An 18252-nucleotide genomic window follows, 5' to 3' on the forward strand; every position below is an offset into this window, starting at 1 on the left:
AGTCCTCTCAGTTACATACCTAGGAATGGAGCTGCTGGATCATATGATGACTCTATAATTAATTTTTTAAGGAACTGTCAAACTGTTCCCCAAAGTGGTTGGCTGCACCATTTTACGTTCCCACAAATACATAAGGGTTACATATATTGCCAACACTTGTGAGTGTTCATCTTTTTTATTATAACCATCCTGGTGGATTTTAAGTGGTCTCTCATTGTGGTTTTGATTTTTCCATTTCCCTAAGGACTGTTGCACATGTACTAATTAGTTATTCGTAATCTTCTTTGCAGAAATGTCTATTCAAATCTCTTGCTCATTTTTTGTCTTATTGTTGAGTTATAAGAGTTTTTTATGTAATTTGAATACATATCCCCTATCAAATAGGGGATATTTGATTTACAAGTATTTTTTCCTATTGTGTGGGTTGTCTTTTCACTTTCTTGATGGTGTCTTGGAAGCACAGAAATTATTATTTTTGATGGTCTTATTTATCAATTTTTATCTTTTGTTACTTGTGCTTTTGGTCATAGCTAAGAAATCACTGCTTAATCCAAGGTCAAAAAGATTTACCAAAATGCCAAAGGTTAAAGACAAAGAGAGAATCTTAAAAGCAGCAAGAGAAAGCAGTTAGTTCCCTATGAGGGAACACTCACATGACTGTCAGCTGATTTCTGAACAGAAACCTTGCAGGCCAGAAGGGAATGGCAGGAAATAGTCAAAGTGATGAAAAGCAAGAACCTACAAACAAGATGACTCTACCCAGCAAAGCTATTGTTTAGAACTGAAGGTCACATAAAGAGCTTCACAGATAAGAAAAAGCTAAGGGAGTTCATCCCCAAGCCAAACCAGTATTACATGAAATGTTGAAGGGTCTTCTAGAAGAAGCTAATGAACAAAATAACCTGACAAACAAAATAGATCCAGAGACATTGATGCAGGCAACAGACAGTCATATTTCAGAGGGAAGAGGGAAGGGGGGTGGAAGGTGGGAAGAGATTAAGCAAAGAAGTTATGTGCATATATGTATAGCCCATGGACACAGACAATAACGGGGTGAAGACCTGGGGAGTGGGGGGAGCAAAGTGGAGGGGGTCAATGAGGGGAAAAAATGGGATACCTGTAATACTTTCAACAATAAAGATTTTTTTTAAAAAGATCTCTTCTAAGAAATTTACAGTGTCAGCTCCTACATTTTGGTTTCTGATCCATTCTGAGTTAATTTTTACATATAGCATTTGTAAGGGTCCAACTCCATTCTTTCACATATGGATGGATACCCACATGTCTCAAGATCATCACTGACACTGTTAATTCAGTTGTACATTCCTGGGAAAATTTTTTCTTTTTGTGTATGTATGGTGTGTATGTATGGGGGGGGGGGGGGTGCATATAATATTGCTAAATTTTTAATCCTAAGTGAATAATTAACTTATCAAGAATTCCTGAAACTGTATTCATGAGGACTATTGGTCTGTAGTTTTCCTTTCTTGTAACATCTTTGTCAAATTTTGATACTAAGGTTATCCTCGCCTCATAAAATGAGTTGGAAAGCATTCCCTCTGCCTTGTTTTTCTAAAAGGATTGGTTTAAGATTGCATTATTTCTACCTTAAATGTCTGATATAATACACCAGTGAAGCCATCTGGGCATGAAGTTTTCTTAGTGAGAAGATTTTTATTATAAATTCAATTTCTTAAATATGTATACGGTTATTAAAATTTTCTGTGTTAGAGTCTCTATGTTGGGTTTTTTCAGGAATTTATAAATTTCACCCAAACTACTGAATTTATTGTATTAATTGTAAAGTTGTTAATATCAACTTATTATTCCCTTAATGCCTGTAGGATCTGTGATCATGCACTGATGTTCTCTTTTCATTCTTGATACTAGTCGTTGGTATTTTTTCTGTTTCTTTCCTCATAATTCTTTTTAAGGCTCTATCAATTTCATTGATTATTGATTATTTTTTTCAAAAAAACAAGTTCTGACTTTGTGGCTTTTTTCTGTTTATTTTCTATGTCACTATTCTTGAGCTCATTCTCACTGCTGGGAGTAGGAGCAAAGGCCTCTTGTGACTTTCTTCATCCTAACTGGAAGGAGAAGTTTCTTTCTCACTTCTTTTGGTCTCTCTCTCATGAACCTCATGTTTTGTATGGCCATGTGCTACATTACAGTGTTGCAGTCAATGACAGACGGCATACACAACGGTGGTACCATAAGAGTAACGAGGAACTGAAAACTCCCTAACACCTAGTGATGCCATAGCCGTCGCGATGTCATAGTGTAACGCATTGCTCCTGTCTGTGCTGATGCTGGTGTAGACAAACCTACTGCACTGCAGTTGTATGTAAAAGTACAGCACAGCCCGGCCGGGCGTGGCTCAGCGGTTGAGCGTCGACCTGGGATCCAGGCGATCGGGGTTTGTTCGATTCCCGGTCAGGGCACATGCCCGGGTTGCGGGCTCAATCAATGACTCTCTCATCATTGATGTTTCTAGCTCTCTCTCTCTCCCCCTCCGTTCCTCTCTCTGAAATCAATAAAAAAAAAAAAAAAAAAAAAAAGATATACTTAAAAGTATAGCACATACAATTATGTACAGTACGTAACACTTGGTAATGATAATAAATACTGGTTTACATATTTACTATTCTATAAGTTTTACTGTTATTTTAGGGTGTACTCTTTCTACTCACAAACCAGTTTGCTGTGAAGCAGTATCCACATTATACACCAGCATCCTCATCACACATCCTGTGTTTGCAGCATCGCTTGACTGCATCATTTTCTCTTGTACTTGATTTACTCTTGTATTGTTTTATGAATTTAGTGCAGCCTAAATGTACAGAGTTTGTAAAGTCTGCAGTGGTGGACAGTAATGTCCTAGCCTTCACATTCCCTCATGGACTCACTCACCAGAGCAACTTCCAGTCCTGCAAGTTCCATTCATGGTAAGTGCCCAATACCAATGTACCATTCTTTTTTCTTTTATACTATATTTTTACTGCAAACATTTACCATTATGTTACAACTGCCTAGAGTATTCAGTGCAGTAACATGCTATACAGGTTTATAGCCCCGGAGCAATAAGCTATCCCATATAGCCTAGTGTATAGTAGACTATACCATCTAGATTTGTTAAGAACACACAACGATGCTCACACAACTACTAAATTGCCTAACAATGCATTTCGCAAACCGTGTCTGCATCGTTAAGTCTTCCGCCCATGGCTTTATTTGAGAAATAAGTTAAATCTAAAAAAAGTTCTCAGAAATTTCATCTGTGCTATCCCTTCTAAATAGACATTTATTGAGAATTTTCCTAAAGCCCCAGAAACCATCTTCATAAAAACAAAACATAGTAGATACGACACTGGGATCATAAAATTCTACTGAAAAACTGACTAGCAACTATCTGCTTATGTAATCTGGCATGTAGGATTTCAAATTTTGCAGATTGGAAACAACTATCTGGGGCAAAGGGCTATAATATATACAATAACCACAATATAGACAATACAGCCATAATATTATATGAATAACTTAATGGGGGTCCAGTCATCTATATTCAGACAATAAGATCTTGCTTCCCTGTTCCTATCATGCCTATCCCAGGAAGGACTGAAGGCATAGTGAGGTACTTTAATTCTCATTTTCCAGATGAGTCCTCTGAGAAGCAGAGGGGCAGAGTGATCACACCACATCAGGCTCTCAGCACGCACCGAGTGGAGGACACCCCAGGTTCCTACTTCCCGGCACCACATCCATTCCAATGCTTGTTCACGTCAACTGCAAGGCCCAAAGGACCAATCAAATGTACCATATTATCCAAGGGTAATATTAACTTTTTATTTGAAAATAATTTCAAAATTATGGACTAGTTCAAGGAATACCCATTTGGTTTGTAATTTGCTATCCACCCACCACCCATCCCCAGAACATTTTTTTTCTGGGCCATCATGATGATATTGCATATGTTATGGTCCTTTAACCCTAGATACTTCAGTTTGTATTTCCTAAGAGTAAGCATATTTCCTTACAAAACGCAGTACAGTCACAACAAATTTAAAAATGATGCAACATGTTTACCATCCATATTCTAATTTTGTAAATTAACCTAATAATGTATTTCCCCCTCCTTTAGTATTGTTTAATCTGGAACATTTGTGCAGCCTTTGCTTTTATGACCTTGAGATTTTTTAAGAATACAGTTGACCCTTGGATAACAGGGTTAAGGGCACCAACCTCCCATGCAGTAAAAAATCTGTGCATAACTTTGACTCCCTAAAAACTTAACTACTCTTGACCTTACCAGTGAAGCCTTACCAATAATGTAAACAGCTGATTTACATATATATGTTATATGTGTTACATACTATAGCTTACAATAAAGTAGCCAAAGAAATAACGTTAAGAAAATCATAAGAGAAAATATATTTACAGCATGTATTGAAAAAAAATCCACATATAAGTGGACTGTATAGTTCACACCCATATTGTTCAAGTTCAACTGTACAGACCCTTTTCTTTCTTCATAGAATGTTCACCATTTTAGATTTTTCTGTTTCCTTGGGATTAGGTACAGGTAATGCACTTCCAGGTGGGCTACTATGGAAGTGGTATTTGTGTCTTCTCAGGTTATCACATCCAGAGGCACATAATGTCCATCTGCCCCTTACACCTGACATGAATTTTGACCACAGTCAAGTTGTTGCCTGGTTTCTCCAGTATAAACTAGTATTCTCCCCAGCAACTAGTAAGAAATCTGTGAGGAGATACTTTAAGACCACAAAATAGCTCGTTCCTCCCCAAGGTAGAATTTTTATAATAGTATTTTCATCACTACTGCTATAAAAAGTGACCTCTACATAGTAGAAGAAATGTTGGGTTCACTTATTATACTTAAGTTCCATGCCAGTTTTAGCATCTGTTTTTATTACTGTAGTCCATGCACACTAGGTGTTTATTAAAAACTGTCCATTAACTGCTATCTGGGCAGGATATGGGATCTGATTTTTAAATCCAACTGTTATCAGTGCCCTAATTTTTGTTCAATGAAAAGAAATCTCTTTAACTTAGGCTACAGAAGACTTTAGAAGTTAAATGATATAGCTGACAGACCATCCTATAAAAAAAAGAAACTTACAAAAGAATCTACATCTTTTTATTCAAATTATACATGAATTCTGGATAAAGTGATATTATTATCCAACCTTTTTAAGCAGTATGATTTTGAGGTGAGCTTTAATTCAAGGCATTAACTTAGATTAGCTTACATAAAATGTTCAAAAGCTAGGTGGCTTTAGTTTCTGAGTTCGGTAACAAGCACAAAGGTGGCAATATTTGGAAAGCAGAACAAATGGAGAAAAAAATTTTTTCTGAAATAGTTTCTAAATTACAAAATTTATTTTAGTTTTTAAAGATGCGTTCTTCTTCATTTCACTGCCATGGTTCTCAGCATCATGTGCAAGGGTGTTTTACAACCCAGTCATTCTGCTGACCAGTCCTGCCACTAATTCCACAGTTCTCCAGAGGAGGCAGGAATCGGGGGTAGGCCAAGGGCTTCTGCTCTTAAGAAGAATATGAGTTGTTATAGCCCCTTCCCTTTTGAGCCCAGCTTCTCAGCTATAACTGTGTCTTACTTGCAATACAATAAAATTCCAGCCTGTATGAAAGAAGAGATGGGTTTTTTTGATCCACAGAATTCAGCAGCCAGAGCATTAGTTTTTGGGTTTGTTTTTTTAAAACAGCATTTGTAGCCACAGGCTCAGAGGAGGAAGAAAGGAGAGGGATTAACTCTCACAGAGAAGGTCAGAAACATAATTTACAAGCAAGGCAGAGGAGCAGCTGTATCTGTCAGCCTAATCAAGTCTACCAGCTGGAGAATTTACCAGCAACATGAAAACCACGTCCACCAGATGTCAGGCAATGCAACTGGAGGCCAAACATCTTTGGCTCGGCGCAGTGCTCTCCCCTCCCTCTACCCCCTATAGTTCATGTTAAAAGGTATCTTCCACAGGCCACCAGCAGGGAAAACAAGAACATTTCTACACAAGGGGCTTAAAACACGCTCGTGCCCCACCAGATTGGCTTCGGTACTCAAATTACAGGTGACCTGTAAGGGGCGAGAGAAATAAATGGCTGCAAGTCATTCCCGCGCAAGAGTTCCTGTGGCTTGTCAGATAGTTTCTATTTGGGAACCATTTTGCCATTGGGAAGAAAAGAATGCTCTGAGGATCCTTTACTCAAATAACCATTTTTCCCTTCGTTCTTACACCTGTGCTATTCAGTACAGTACCACTAGCCACGCGGTTAAGTTTAAGCTAAGTAAAATTTAGAATTCTGCTCCTCAGGCAGACTGGCCACACTTCAAGGGCTTAACAGCCATATGTCGCCAGTGGCTATTCTACTGGACAACACAACATAAATATAAAACATTTCCATCATCACAGGAAATTCTATTAGATAGTGTTGTTCTAACCTGTAAATCGCCTTTAAAATGGGCAGTTATAACTCCTTTCTCTAAACACTATGAAATACAGCAACCTTTATGCACTCTCTTATGAAAGAAGTCTACTACCACAATGCAAACGCGGTTGCAGGTGCGGGGATGCGGCGGAGGGGAGCCGAGGAAGAGCGAGACCCGCGAGTGTAAGCCGGTGCCGATGCCGCCTGACGCGGGGCTCTGCGGCTGCGCTCACAAAGCCCGGTGCTGCGGCCCGCCGGCTGGTGACGTGCAGAGGCCTGTCCGCGTGGGTATCCCCTGACAAATAACTATGAACTACTCTTTCTTACATGTATCCTCAATTTGTTAATGATTTCACATATATCAGACAGTTTATATCGAAGTTTCCTTACTTATGTGCAAAACCAACCACGTCCTCTAAGAAAGAGGCCGCCCAACTCTGCAGCGTTGCAAATGAGGTGCTTTCATGCCAGGGAAACATCATATGCCACAGCTGTGTCTAAAAATTTTATGAACAAGGAGAACACGAGGCCAAGTATAAAATAAAATCCACAAATGAGGTTTTTTACTCCCAGGCTCAGCCTGGTGAGTGTGGGGAAGCCAAGCCACTCAAGAGGTGCTGCAAGGACATCCGGGTGATGGTTGTGACTCAGGGAGGGCCGTGGGCCATGGCACATGACACACAGGGCGCAAACCTCTGACTCTGCCGTGAGGACACTGGCCAGGCCCAGCCAGAGCGCAGCGAGCCCAGGCCAGGTCGCACTGATCGGCACGTCAGCCGCCTCCGCCCTCCCACGTGCGCAGTGCAGTCCAGGCGCGTGGCTTTCTCTACCTCGGTTTCCTTTACCTGCTCCAACACTCCCTGCAAATTCACAAGTCCTGACAGCCCATCAGCTTCACTCCCATTTTCTCTACTCAATCCCAGTTTCCTCTTTTCCAATTATTCACAATGGACAAAGAAGAGCAAGATGGGGAAAAAAAGGTTTTCCTAATCCTCCCTGCTCCATCATCAAAAGCGTAAGAGAGCTGCTGCTCTTCCTTGGGCTCATCAACTGTTCTTAATCAGATTCTCATAAAGATCACCGAGCTACTACCCAGGAGAGGCTGGGACAACCCACTCGGCCTGCTGGAGGTCCCGCCCTGGCTGCAAGGTGTCCGGGTTGCGCCCCAGTTCCCCGCTTACCTTGGCTTTCCCATCCTGGGCTGACATGTAGCCAACACACATGCTCTCCGTCGTGTGGCTCCACAGAAATTCCACTGCCATGGAGAACACAAATAGGCACATTCAGATCACAGATGGAAAATAAATCCTTGCTTTTTAATAGAACAGTTAAAGATAGCTTTACACTTAACACACTCAGTTCCCTACTTTCCATTTGCTCCTTCGTAAATGTCAGGATGATTTAGTGCTCAAACTGTGTAATGCCATTTACTGTGAAATGAAAAATGTATTTCTTTCTTGTCAAAACTTATGATTATTACATGTAAAATAAATGCTCTTCTGTTTGAAACTTGTAACATTAAAGACACACATGTGCGCGCACACACTCATATGCACAGTACACAATGATTTAGTAAATGTAATATTCCATAACGTAGTTTCCTTTAAATCACACACACACACCTTGGTTTCTAAATACCATTCTGCATGAAAAGGAACCAGGATTCCTTGAAGAAATGTCAATTCCCTGACTGGGGCAGAGAAAATATAAAATGATTCTGGAACGTCTTGTTGTGCCAGAAAATGAGGAGTGCTCAGAAATGATAAGGACTGATCAGAAGGACCAGGGGTCAGCTTGAAGGTCCCATGGGCCAAATCTGTGTCAATCTCAGCATCAAAATAAATAATCACGGCAATGAACTCTCACCGCTGAACACAGTAAGAACCAACGAGCCCATACTAATGCAAACAAATAAGTAAGTACGCGGGGGAGAGGAGGAAGCTCTTTCTCGCAGCAGAATGCCCACTAATAAATACAAAGTAAGAACTCAGCAAACCATCATGGCTGCTAAAACTAGTCGGTGAAAATTTGAAGAGGGACAGGCTATTTCCAGTCTCAAGGTGCTTCTCCACAAAATTCTTGTTAAATATAAAGAGGGGAAATGTAATGTAAGTTTACTGTAAAGAAACCTGATGACTACACTTGGACAAAATGATACGAGCCAACATCACCATGTAAGGGACAAATCAATGCAATGTGCCTCCTGACGAGACACCCTGAGACTCACCACTTCTGCGGTGCTCCTGCCAAAAGCACAGAGCAGATCTGCACGAGGCAGCCACACGGATCTAGGGCAGGAAAGCTACTAAAGAGCTGGTGTGAGCTCTTCGAAAATGTCAAAGTCAAAAAAACACAAAGAAAGTTCGGAAACTGTTCCATTTGAAGGAGACAAACAAGATATGACAACTAAATGCAACGTGCCATCCTGGACTGGATCCTGGACTAGGGGTGGGGGGTGTTATAAGGGACATTATTAAGACAATTGATAGAGTTTAGGAAGGGACTATGGATTTGATAACAATGTATCGATGTTAAATGCTATGATTTTGGTATCTATATGTAATTACTTAGGAGAATGGCCTTGTTCTTAAGAAATACACACTGAAGTATTAGGAGTAAAGACCCCTGAAATTTCTATCTTCGTCTCAAATAGTTTTAAAAAATGTGCATGTTTAAATGTGTGAGTGTGTGTGTCTGTGTGCCTAAGGGAAGGAGGGAGTGAAGACAGAAAAACAAATGGGGGAAATGAAAACAACGGAAGAATCTGGGTAAAGGAATCACGGCTGTCCCTCGTACGATTCTCATAATTTTTCTGCAGTTTGAAATTACTTCTAAATTAAGTTACAAAAGGAAAAATCCACAAACATACAGAGATACACACAAAAGTTTGTCACCTTCAAGCACATACTTTCAAAATTCTAAGTTTTTTTAAAGGCATTTTTTAAAGTTTCGAGGCACTTCTCCAACAAAAATTTCAAAAGTCCCTGATAATAAAACTGCATTGCTCAACACTAAGCCCTCTGGGTCTCAGGCCATCCATCTGTTTATATCTCTGAGCTCATTAAGCCTGAAGACAAGTGTTTGAGTTGAGACACAACTGTGGGATCAGTGATCCTAGCCTCTGAAGGCTTTGCCAGACATGTGGGGAAGAAAGAACGAGTAAGGGACAAACGCGAGTTCCTCAGATACGTGGCTCATTCCCTCATCAGCAGCTAATTACCGAACCTGCCAACCTGCTACACAGACGCTGCGCTGAAGACGCAGGGAAGCAGTGTCACGCCACGAAGCAAGTTCTCCTCACCAGATGTTTTCTTCTTCCTCACACATCTCCTTTGAACTTCAAAAATCTTCAAGTCCAGAGCATGGTCTCGGGTATTCTAAATTGCCTAATAGAGCAAAGGCACTAGAGCCGTACCAAATTTCCCTAGAGTGATGGCAATGCAGATGTATTTACAAATACAAAGTTAAAAGAAAGTAACTGAACGTCTAGAAATTCAGTCTTCACTCTTTTCACAAACCCCCAAAAAAGTGGTGCATTGTACTAAGACATTTTTAATACCAACAGTTCAAATCAGTGTCTGTGATTGGTTCAGTATATAACTAGTTCAAGCTAGCCAGAGAAACTCAGCAGGAATTGTCTACAAGTTAAATCGGAGACTGCTTTTGAAAAGAAACCCTATTTTATTTATTTTAGTGCATGTCTTAAATTAATACAACAAGTTATTTCTTGGTGGAAGGCTTCAGGGAAGCAGGAGAGGGAGGAACTAACCCTCAGCATCTTCTGTAGGACTCAGTAAAGCCTGGGTGGGACGCCCGGCGCTCACGGAAATACGTCTTGTGGCTTATGTCATTTTGGTACATGAACAAACTGGACTTTTGGATTCCAAACCTGTGACCTTCCATTGTCCTATTGTCTGAAATTTACTCAGCTTGAAAAGGACTTATCATTAGTGTTACATATTAAGAGGATTAAGTTCCATACAAACACCAAAGGACCACAAAACATCAAACACAAACACAGCTCTGAACTATCTCTAAAGAAAAGCTTTTAAAACAATATGGAAATCCAGAGGTCATAAAAGACAAGACCAATACGTTTGACTACATTAAAACTGTTTATAGTCTTTTCTTTACCATGTGCGGGGAAAAGTCAAGCAACAAACTAGGGAAATATTTGCAATTCATAGCATTAAAAATGGACTAATTCTCTCTTTCTTTTTAATATGTCTTATTGATTTCAGAGAGAGGGAGGGAGAGGGAGAGGGAGAGGGAGAGGGAGAGGGAGAGGGAGGGAGAGAAGCATCAGTGATGAGAGAGTCACTGAACGCTGCCTCCTGCTCACCCCCTGCTGGGGATGGAGCCCACAACCCGGGCATGCGCCCTGACCAGGAACCAACCCCGATCGCCTGGATCCCAGGTCGATGCTCAACCACTGAGCCACGCCTGGCCGGGCAGGACTAATTTTCTTAATATATAAAGATCTGCTACAAATCAATAAGAGACAAATATCCAAAGATAAAGCAAAAAAGGGCATAAACAAAAGGGAATATGAATGGCTCTCAAATGCAAAGAGATGTTGTACATTTCTCCAACTAAAAGAACTGCAAATTAAAACCACAAGATACCATTATTCAACTATCAGGTAGGTTATCAGGTATCAAAAGGTTTGAAACAACACTTTTTATTTTTTTGGTCTGAGGGTAAAGAAATGAGCACTTTCATATAATGATGGTGGGAGTATGGCCATTTGGAAATACATTCTTGTAATTTGTGGTAGTTATGCCCTATAAGGTCATAGGTCATCATGAACAATTAGTTAGAAAATACGGAGCTACTGCTCCTAAGAGAAATACAGTGTTAGGTTCCTGCAAGTCTCTGGTCACAGCATTTTCAATCAATAAGTAACTTCATGTGGGCTTCTGTTTAAAGACATCTCATTTAATATATATTTCTTACAAGTAATTAATTATATTCAGTATTATACTAAAACAGTAGCCAAGAAGAGTTTAACATTTTCCTGACCCTGGATTACCTGCCCATGAATTTCTTTGGCTTTCAGCCTTCCCTATGCTCTTTTTACCGGCCATCTTCTCATGAATCCACAAATTAAACTACATTTCCAGCTTCTCCATGGTTTCGTTAAGCACTGTAGATGTTACTTTAACAGTTTCTGGAGCAGCACACAAATCAGTAACTTCCTCTTCCTTTCCCTGGATTTACGGTATTGTTGGTTCATTAACTTTGAATTCACAGCCAACATCACTATAACTCTTGCCTGAATGAAGCTTATCCCATGTGCACATTTTCTACACAGGACATCGCAACCTTCTTGCACTTAGGAACACTAGGCAGCAATTCAGCACTATGCTTGGGGGCCATTTGAAACAGCAAAATCACCAACAAAAAGCACAAAACTGTGAAAAATGTGGCACAAACAGACCACAGAAAGGACACTTGTTTACAGTATTTTCACTTATTACACACATTTCTTTATAACTGAAATTTTATAAAATAATATTTTACTAGCAATGCACTGGTCTATTCTGTTGGGTTCTTTATAGTCTTCCCACTGCATTAAAAAGATTATGCTTACCCGGCCGGGCGTGGCCCAGCAATTGAGCATCGACCTAGGATTCAGGCGATCAGGGTTCGATTCCCGGTCAGGGCCGTTGCCAGGGTTGAGGGCTCGATCCCCAGTCTGGGGCGTGCAGGAGGCAGCCGATCAATGACTCTCATCTTTGATGTTTCTATTTCTCTCTCTCTCTCTTCTTTCCTCTCTCTGAAATCAATAAAGATATATTTAAAAAAAAAAAAAAAGATTATGCTTGTGACTCACTAGATTGACTTCAGACCTCATTAATATACCTTCAGTTTGAAAAACAGTAATCTGCAAGATATATAGTTTATCTAAAATAAAAGGCAAGGTGGAAATGATATATAGAGATGTGAGGCCCTTTTTGTGTAAGAAAGTAAAAGGGCACCATAGACAAGCATGTTTACAAATACATGGGCTCTCTCTCTGGAAGAGTCCCTTAGGAACCGGGAAGAGTGGCTGCTACTATAGAGGGAACTGGCTGACTCAGAAAGTTGAGTAGAGGGCCGCCTATTTTTCACAGTCTATCCCTTCTGAAACTTCTGAATTGTGTCCTATTTTCATTCATGTTCTATTTTTTAAAAAACATTCGTAGGAATCTCAATTACCCTGCTAATCTATACTCTCTATAAAGAATTAATTTCTTCCTTGTTTATATTATGATATTCTGAATTACTGAAATTTGAGGTAATGGTAGTGGGACGTTAGCATTTCTTTTTTAACTCCTGATTTTATTATTCAATTTCTCTTTTCTGTTTAAAGTCATCTTCAGTGGCTGGGAGGCCTGGCCTCCCAAGATCAGAGTCCTTGGAGCTGGTTGTTGTTGGAATGGGTTGAGTTGGGGGGCTGGGATGGAGGCAAGGAGACCCTGCTCTGCTGGCAGTCCTGGGTGGAGACGAACTGCACTTCTGAGCCTGAAGTGTGGCAGGAAGGGGATGTGGCAGGAGCAGCAAGGAAGCTGGGGATGTAGGTGCCACCTCAGTCCTCATTTCATTCTCTTCTGATGCTTCCCCACTGGGGGCATTCTCTGCAGTCCTGGAAGCTTGCTTGCTATTGCTATTGCTTGCTTGCTATTGTTTTCCAACTTGCAAACTCTGGAGAGGGACTTTAGCTCTGCATCCTGTAAAGGTCAGGCTCAAAGGGACCACTGGTTATGGCTACCAGCATGGGGCCACTGGGTATCAGTAGAACCGTCAATTTAAACTATGAGAAGGAGGGCAATTCCCAGTCAGGGCACATACCTGAGTTGCAGGTTCAATCCCCAGTCTGGGCACATTCGGAAAGCAACCGACAGATGTTTCTCTCACATCAATGTTTCTTTCTCTCCCCCGTCCCCACCCCCACTCCCACTCCCAACCTTTCTCTAAGCATGTCCTCGTGTGAAGATTTAAAAAAAAATTCTCTGCCTGGCTTCATATCCCAGGATTTCTTGCAAGGAAAAAAGAACTCTAAAATCAGAAATGTCTTGGGCTAGATAGTTGCTGAGTCAGGTGCTGCTCCTTAGCCTTAGGTGGAATGGTTCACCCTAGGGCACTTTGCACAGTGTTTAAGTTACTCCTTACTGCATAGAGATAAATTCATTTTTAAAATGAGAATGAGAAACTGTAAAGAGAACCACCTCCTCTTACCTCTGCAGGTTTTCCCCCCATGGTTGTTAGGTTCTTTAAAACCCAATAGGAGGTTCATACAAGGATGCTTCCCTGTGCTGATGCAGAATCCTTAAGCTACGTATAACGCACGCCCCACTAGGGCCATGAAGTAGCTCTGAGCTGGCCACTTCCCTGAAAAACTTTCACCTCTGATCTGTCTTGGGAGGTTTGGGGATGGAGGTCTATGGTACCCCAGTTATAGTAAGCCAAAAAAATAATCATCCCCTCTCTCCAAGGCTCACTCTGATTTGTTCAAGATTAAAGAAAGGAAGAGAGGGCTGTGGATCAAGTAGTAACAGGAGCCCCGAAGGACACCTCTATGCTCTCCCTGTTTTATCATTTTATTTATTGTGTTAGAAACTGCCGGAAATAGGGGGCACTGGCTGGGGCTTGGAAGTTCTCTGCTGAAAAGAAAAGCATTCAGTAAAACAAGTTTTATTGAAACATGATTTCATTCATTCAACAAATATTTTTCTAGGATTTATTACCGTTTGAGCACATGAAAATTGACTATAAAATTTGTCAGAATGTTTTTCTGAGAGTTTTAGGAGAACCAGAGTAATAAGAATTACTTAATCACTAGAATTCTATTCATAAATCTTTGTGTTTTTTATTTCAGATGGAAAACTTTGTGGCCAAAAACACTACATGGTTAGATTACAGCTAAAACTATACTCCTCATGATGGAAAAGAAAATTACAGATGAAAATCTATTTGCAAGTGTAAAAGGTGTATTAGTGATATTTAAGGGAAGGAAATTTCTGTGTTAAAGCAAGCAAAGCAGGTTATAGCTACTTGTAATCAACATCTTTGTGTTTTAAAAACAAAAACTACAAGTGCTAATGGGTAGCTACAAAATAGTCATGGGATTGTAAAGTACAGCACAGGGAATATAGTCCAACAATTTTGTAACAACTATGTATGCTGTTAGCTGGGTACCTGAACTATCGGGGGAAACACTTTGTAAAGTACATGATTGTCTAACTGCTACGTTGTACACCTGAAACTAATACAGAATACTGCTGAATGCAAACTGCAATTAAAAAATAAAATTTTAAAAATACAAAAACTAATTCAGAATTATATAAACCTCAGAGCACTACTTCAACAGATTAATCCAACAGCAGTTGTTAAAGACTTGAGATATCACGTTAGCCTTACTCACTTTGCCTCTAAGAATAAATTACTTGCCGGCTGGCATGGCTCAGGGGTTGAGCACTGACCTAGGATCCAGGAGATGGGGGTTCGATTCCCAGTCAGGGCACATGCCCGGGTTGTGGGCTCCATCCCCAGTGGGGGATGTGCAGGAGGCAGCTGATCAGTGACTCATCATTGATGTTTCTCTCTCTCTCTCCCTCTCTTCCCTCTCTCTGAAATCAATAAAGATTTTAAAAAGAAAATAATAATTTATTTAATTTGCTTCTTTCCATCTCATCTCTAAATAAGAATCAAAACGCCAGCCTATCTCTTAAGACCAGAGTGAAGATGTAACAATCCCAAAGCATTGCTGGGGCACTAACGAAATAAGCTGCCAAGCACAACACTGAACCTTCCTATAGAACAAAGTTTCAGTTGTATTTTTAAGACAAGTTATTAACATCAGATGAACATCCTTAAATCCTTCTTTTCCCACTACCAGCCTAATAGGTGATCTGCCTTCTCTTTGAGGGTTATTTTTATGATACTGTGAGCCCAGCAGAAGTCTAGCCATAAGTGCTCATGGTGGCATGTGCCACGAAATGGAAATAAGTGATATTGCTGGGGCCCCAAGAAGGAAGATCCTTTGAAGTGTATGTGTTTATACATGCTCACCAAATTTTTCATGCCAGTAAAACCAAAAGACAGTTTAGAATTTTAACTTACAGTAAAATGACATTTTATTTTTTTAATGTTCTGGGAAGCATCAAGTCAATCTAACATTTAAAAAGAATTTTTAAACTGCAGCTAATTTTGGTAACAGTGACAAAAATAGTACTTGATAGACAATTTTGTCTTTTCTGAAAAGGGGGGTGGGAAAACACCACATTCAAGTTCTAATTGGCAACTGAAGAACAGTTTGATTTGATAGAGCTAAGTATAAAACGACAAAACAATTCATTATCCTTAGTCAATTATGTAAGCAACTGCAAAAACTGTCACAGAGGAAATCACACAATATGCCATTCAGGGGACATTCAGACAGGCCCACATGGGACCTTCAAAGGTACGGGTGATCGCAGTTTCTTAACCTGGGTGGCAGGCCCACAGGTGTTCATTTTATTATTATCCTTTATAACGTACAAATATATTACACTTTTTTGTACTTTATTTTTATTGTTGACACTATTACAGATGTCCACGTTCTCTCCCCCTCCCCCCGTCCCTCTGGCCACCACCACACCGGTCTAAGTCTGTGGGTTATGCATACCTGCTCTTTGGCGAATCCCTTCACCTTCTTCCAACCTTGCCGCCCCCCACCTCCACCCGGACAGCTATCACTCTGTTCCATGTATCCATGCCTCTTCTTTATTTTGTTCATCCGTTTATTTTGTTCATTAGATTCCATATATAAATTAGATCATATGGTGTTTGTCTTTCTCTGACTGACTTATTTCATTTAGCATAATAACCTCCAGGTCCATCACTGCTGTCACAAAAGATAAGATTTCCATTTTTTTACAGCCGCATAGAATTCCACTGTGTCAATGTCCCACAGCATTTTTATACACTCATCTACTGATTGGCACTTGGGCTGTTTCCAGATTATTGTAATGCTGCTATAAACACAAGGGTACATATATTCTTTCCAACTGGTTCTGGATTCCTAGGATATATTCCCAGAAGTGGGATCACTGGGTCAAAAGGCAGCTCCATTTTTAATTTTTTGAGGAACCTCCATGTTGTTTTCCATAGTGGCTGCACCAGTCTGCATTCCCACCAGCAGTGCACTAGGGCTCCCCCTTCTCCAATCCTCGATAGCACGTGTGACTTGTTGATTTGTTAATGATAGCCATTCTGACAGATGTGAGGTAATATCTCATTGTGGTTTTAATTTGCATCTTTCTGATGATTAGTGACGTTGAGCATTTTGCTATGTCTCTCGGCCATCTGTATGTCCTCTTCGGAGAAGTCTATTCAGGTCCTTTGCCCATTTTTTAATTGAATTGTCTTCCTGGTGTTGAGTTGTACGAGTTCTTTATATATTTTAGAAATTAACACCTTATCAAATGTATCATTGGCAAATATGTTCTCTCATACAGTGGGTTGCCTTTTAATTTTGTTGAAGGTTTCTTCTGCTGTGCAGAAGCTTTTTAGTTTGATGTTGTGCAATTTGTTTATTATTTCCTTTGTTTCTCTTGCCCTAAGAGATATATCAGTAAAAATACTGCTACGAGATATGGCTGAGGTTTTACTGCCTATGTTTTCTTCTAGAATTTTTATGGTTTTGTGACTTACATTTAAATCTTTTATACATTTTGAGTTTATTCTTGTGCATGGTGTAAGTTGGTGGTCTAGTTTTCACTTTTTTTTTTGCATGTACCTGTCCAATTTTCCCAACACCATTTATTTAACAGACTGTTTTTACTCCATTGTATACTCTTGGCTTCTTTGTCAAATATCAATTGACCATATAGGCATGGGTTGATATGTGGGCCCTATGTTCTGTTCCATTGATCTACATGCCTGTTCTTATGCCAGGACCAGGCTGTTTTGATTACAATGGCCTTGTAGTATAGCATGATATCAGGAATTGTGGTACCTCCAAGTTTGTTCTTCTTTCTCAAGATTGCTGAGACTATTCATTGTCTCTTTTGGTTCCACATACACTTTTGGAATATTTGCTCGAGATACGTGAAATATGCCACTGGTATTTTAGTAGGAATTACACTAAATCTATAGATTGCTTTGGGTAGCATGGACATTTTAATGATGTTAATTCTTCCAATCCACAAACATGGTATATGCTTCCACTTATTTGTATCTTCCTCTGTTTCTTCTTCAGTGTCCTATAGTTTTCTGAGTACAGGTCTTTTACCTCCCTGGTTAAATTTATTCCTAGGTACCTCTTTTGTTGTTGTTGGAATTTTTTTCTTAGTTTCTCTTTCTCACAGTTCATTATTGGTGTATAGAAATGTCACCAATTTCTGAATATTAATTTTGTATCATGCTACTTTGCCTACTTTGTTTATTAAATCTAGTAGCTTTTTGGTGGACTCTAGGGTTTTCAATGTACAATATCATATCATCTGCAAATAATGACAATTTTATACTTCCTTCTTTCCAATTTGGATGCCTTTTATTTCTTCATCTTGTCTGATTGCTATAGATAGTACTTCAAGTACTATGTAGAATAAGAGTGGTGAAAGTGAAAATCCCTGTCTTGTTCCTGATCTTAAGGGAAAAGCTTGTAGTTTTTGCCCATTGAGTATATGATACTGGGTGTGGGTTTGTCATATATGGCCTTTATTATGTTGAGCTATGTTCCCTCTCCACTTTGCTGAGAGTTTTTATGATAAATGGGTGCTGGATTTTATCAAATGCTTTTTCTGCATCTACTGATACGAT

At 39.8% G+C, this 18252-nt stretch overlaps 1 protein-coding gene across 6 annotated transcripts in view; it reads right to left on the reverse strand.

The window, feature by feature from the left end:
- TASP1 (taspase 1) overlaps positions 1-18252 on the reverse strand; it is a 246458-nt gene that overhangs the window by 106807 nt on the left and 121399 nt on the right. For 5 of the 6 annotated variants that reach the window (XM_016212011.2, XM_087818871.1, XM_016212010.2 and 2 more), the window contains one exon: positions 7647-7720. In XM_016212011.2, the coding sequence (XP_016067497.2) occupies positions 7647-7720 (74 nt within the window). Of the gene's footprint in view, positions 1-3896; positions 5663-7646; positions 7721-18252 lie in introns of those variants that run through there. The other variant, XM_016212012.2, reaches the window with a different exon arrangement.

Source organism: Miniopterus natalensis, chromosome 7, assembly GCF_054644295.1.
Source record: "Miniopterus natalensis isolate mMinNat1 chromosome 7, mMinNat1.hap1, whole genome shotgun sequence".
NCBI classification, from domain to species: domain Eukaryota; kingdom Metazoa; phylum Chordata; class Mammalia; order Chiroptera; family Miniopteridae; genus Miniopterus; species Miniopterus natalensis.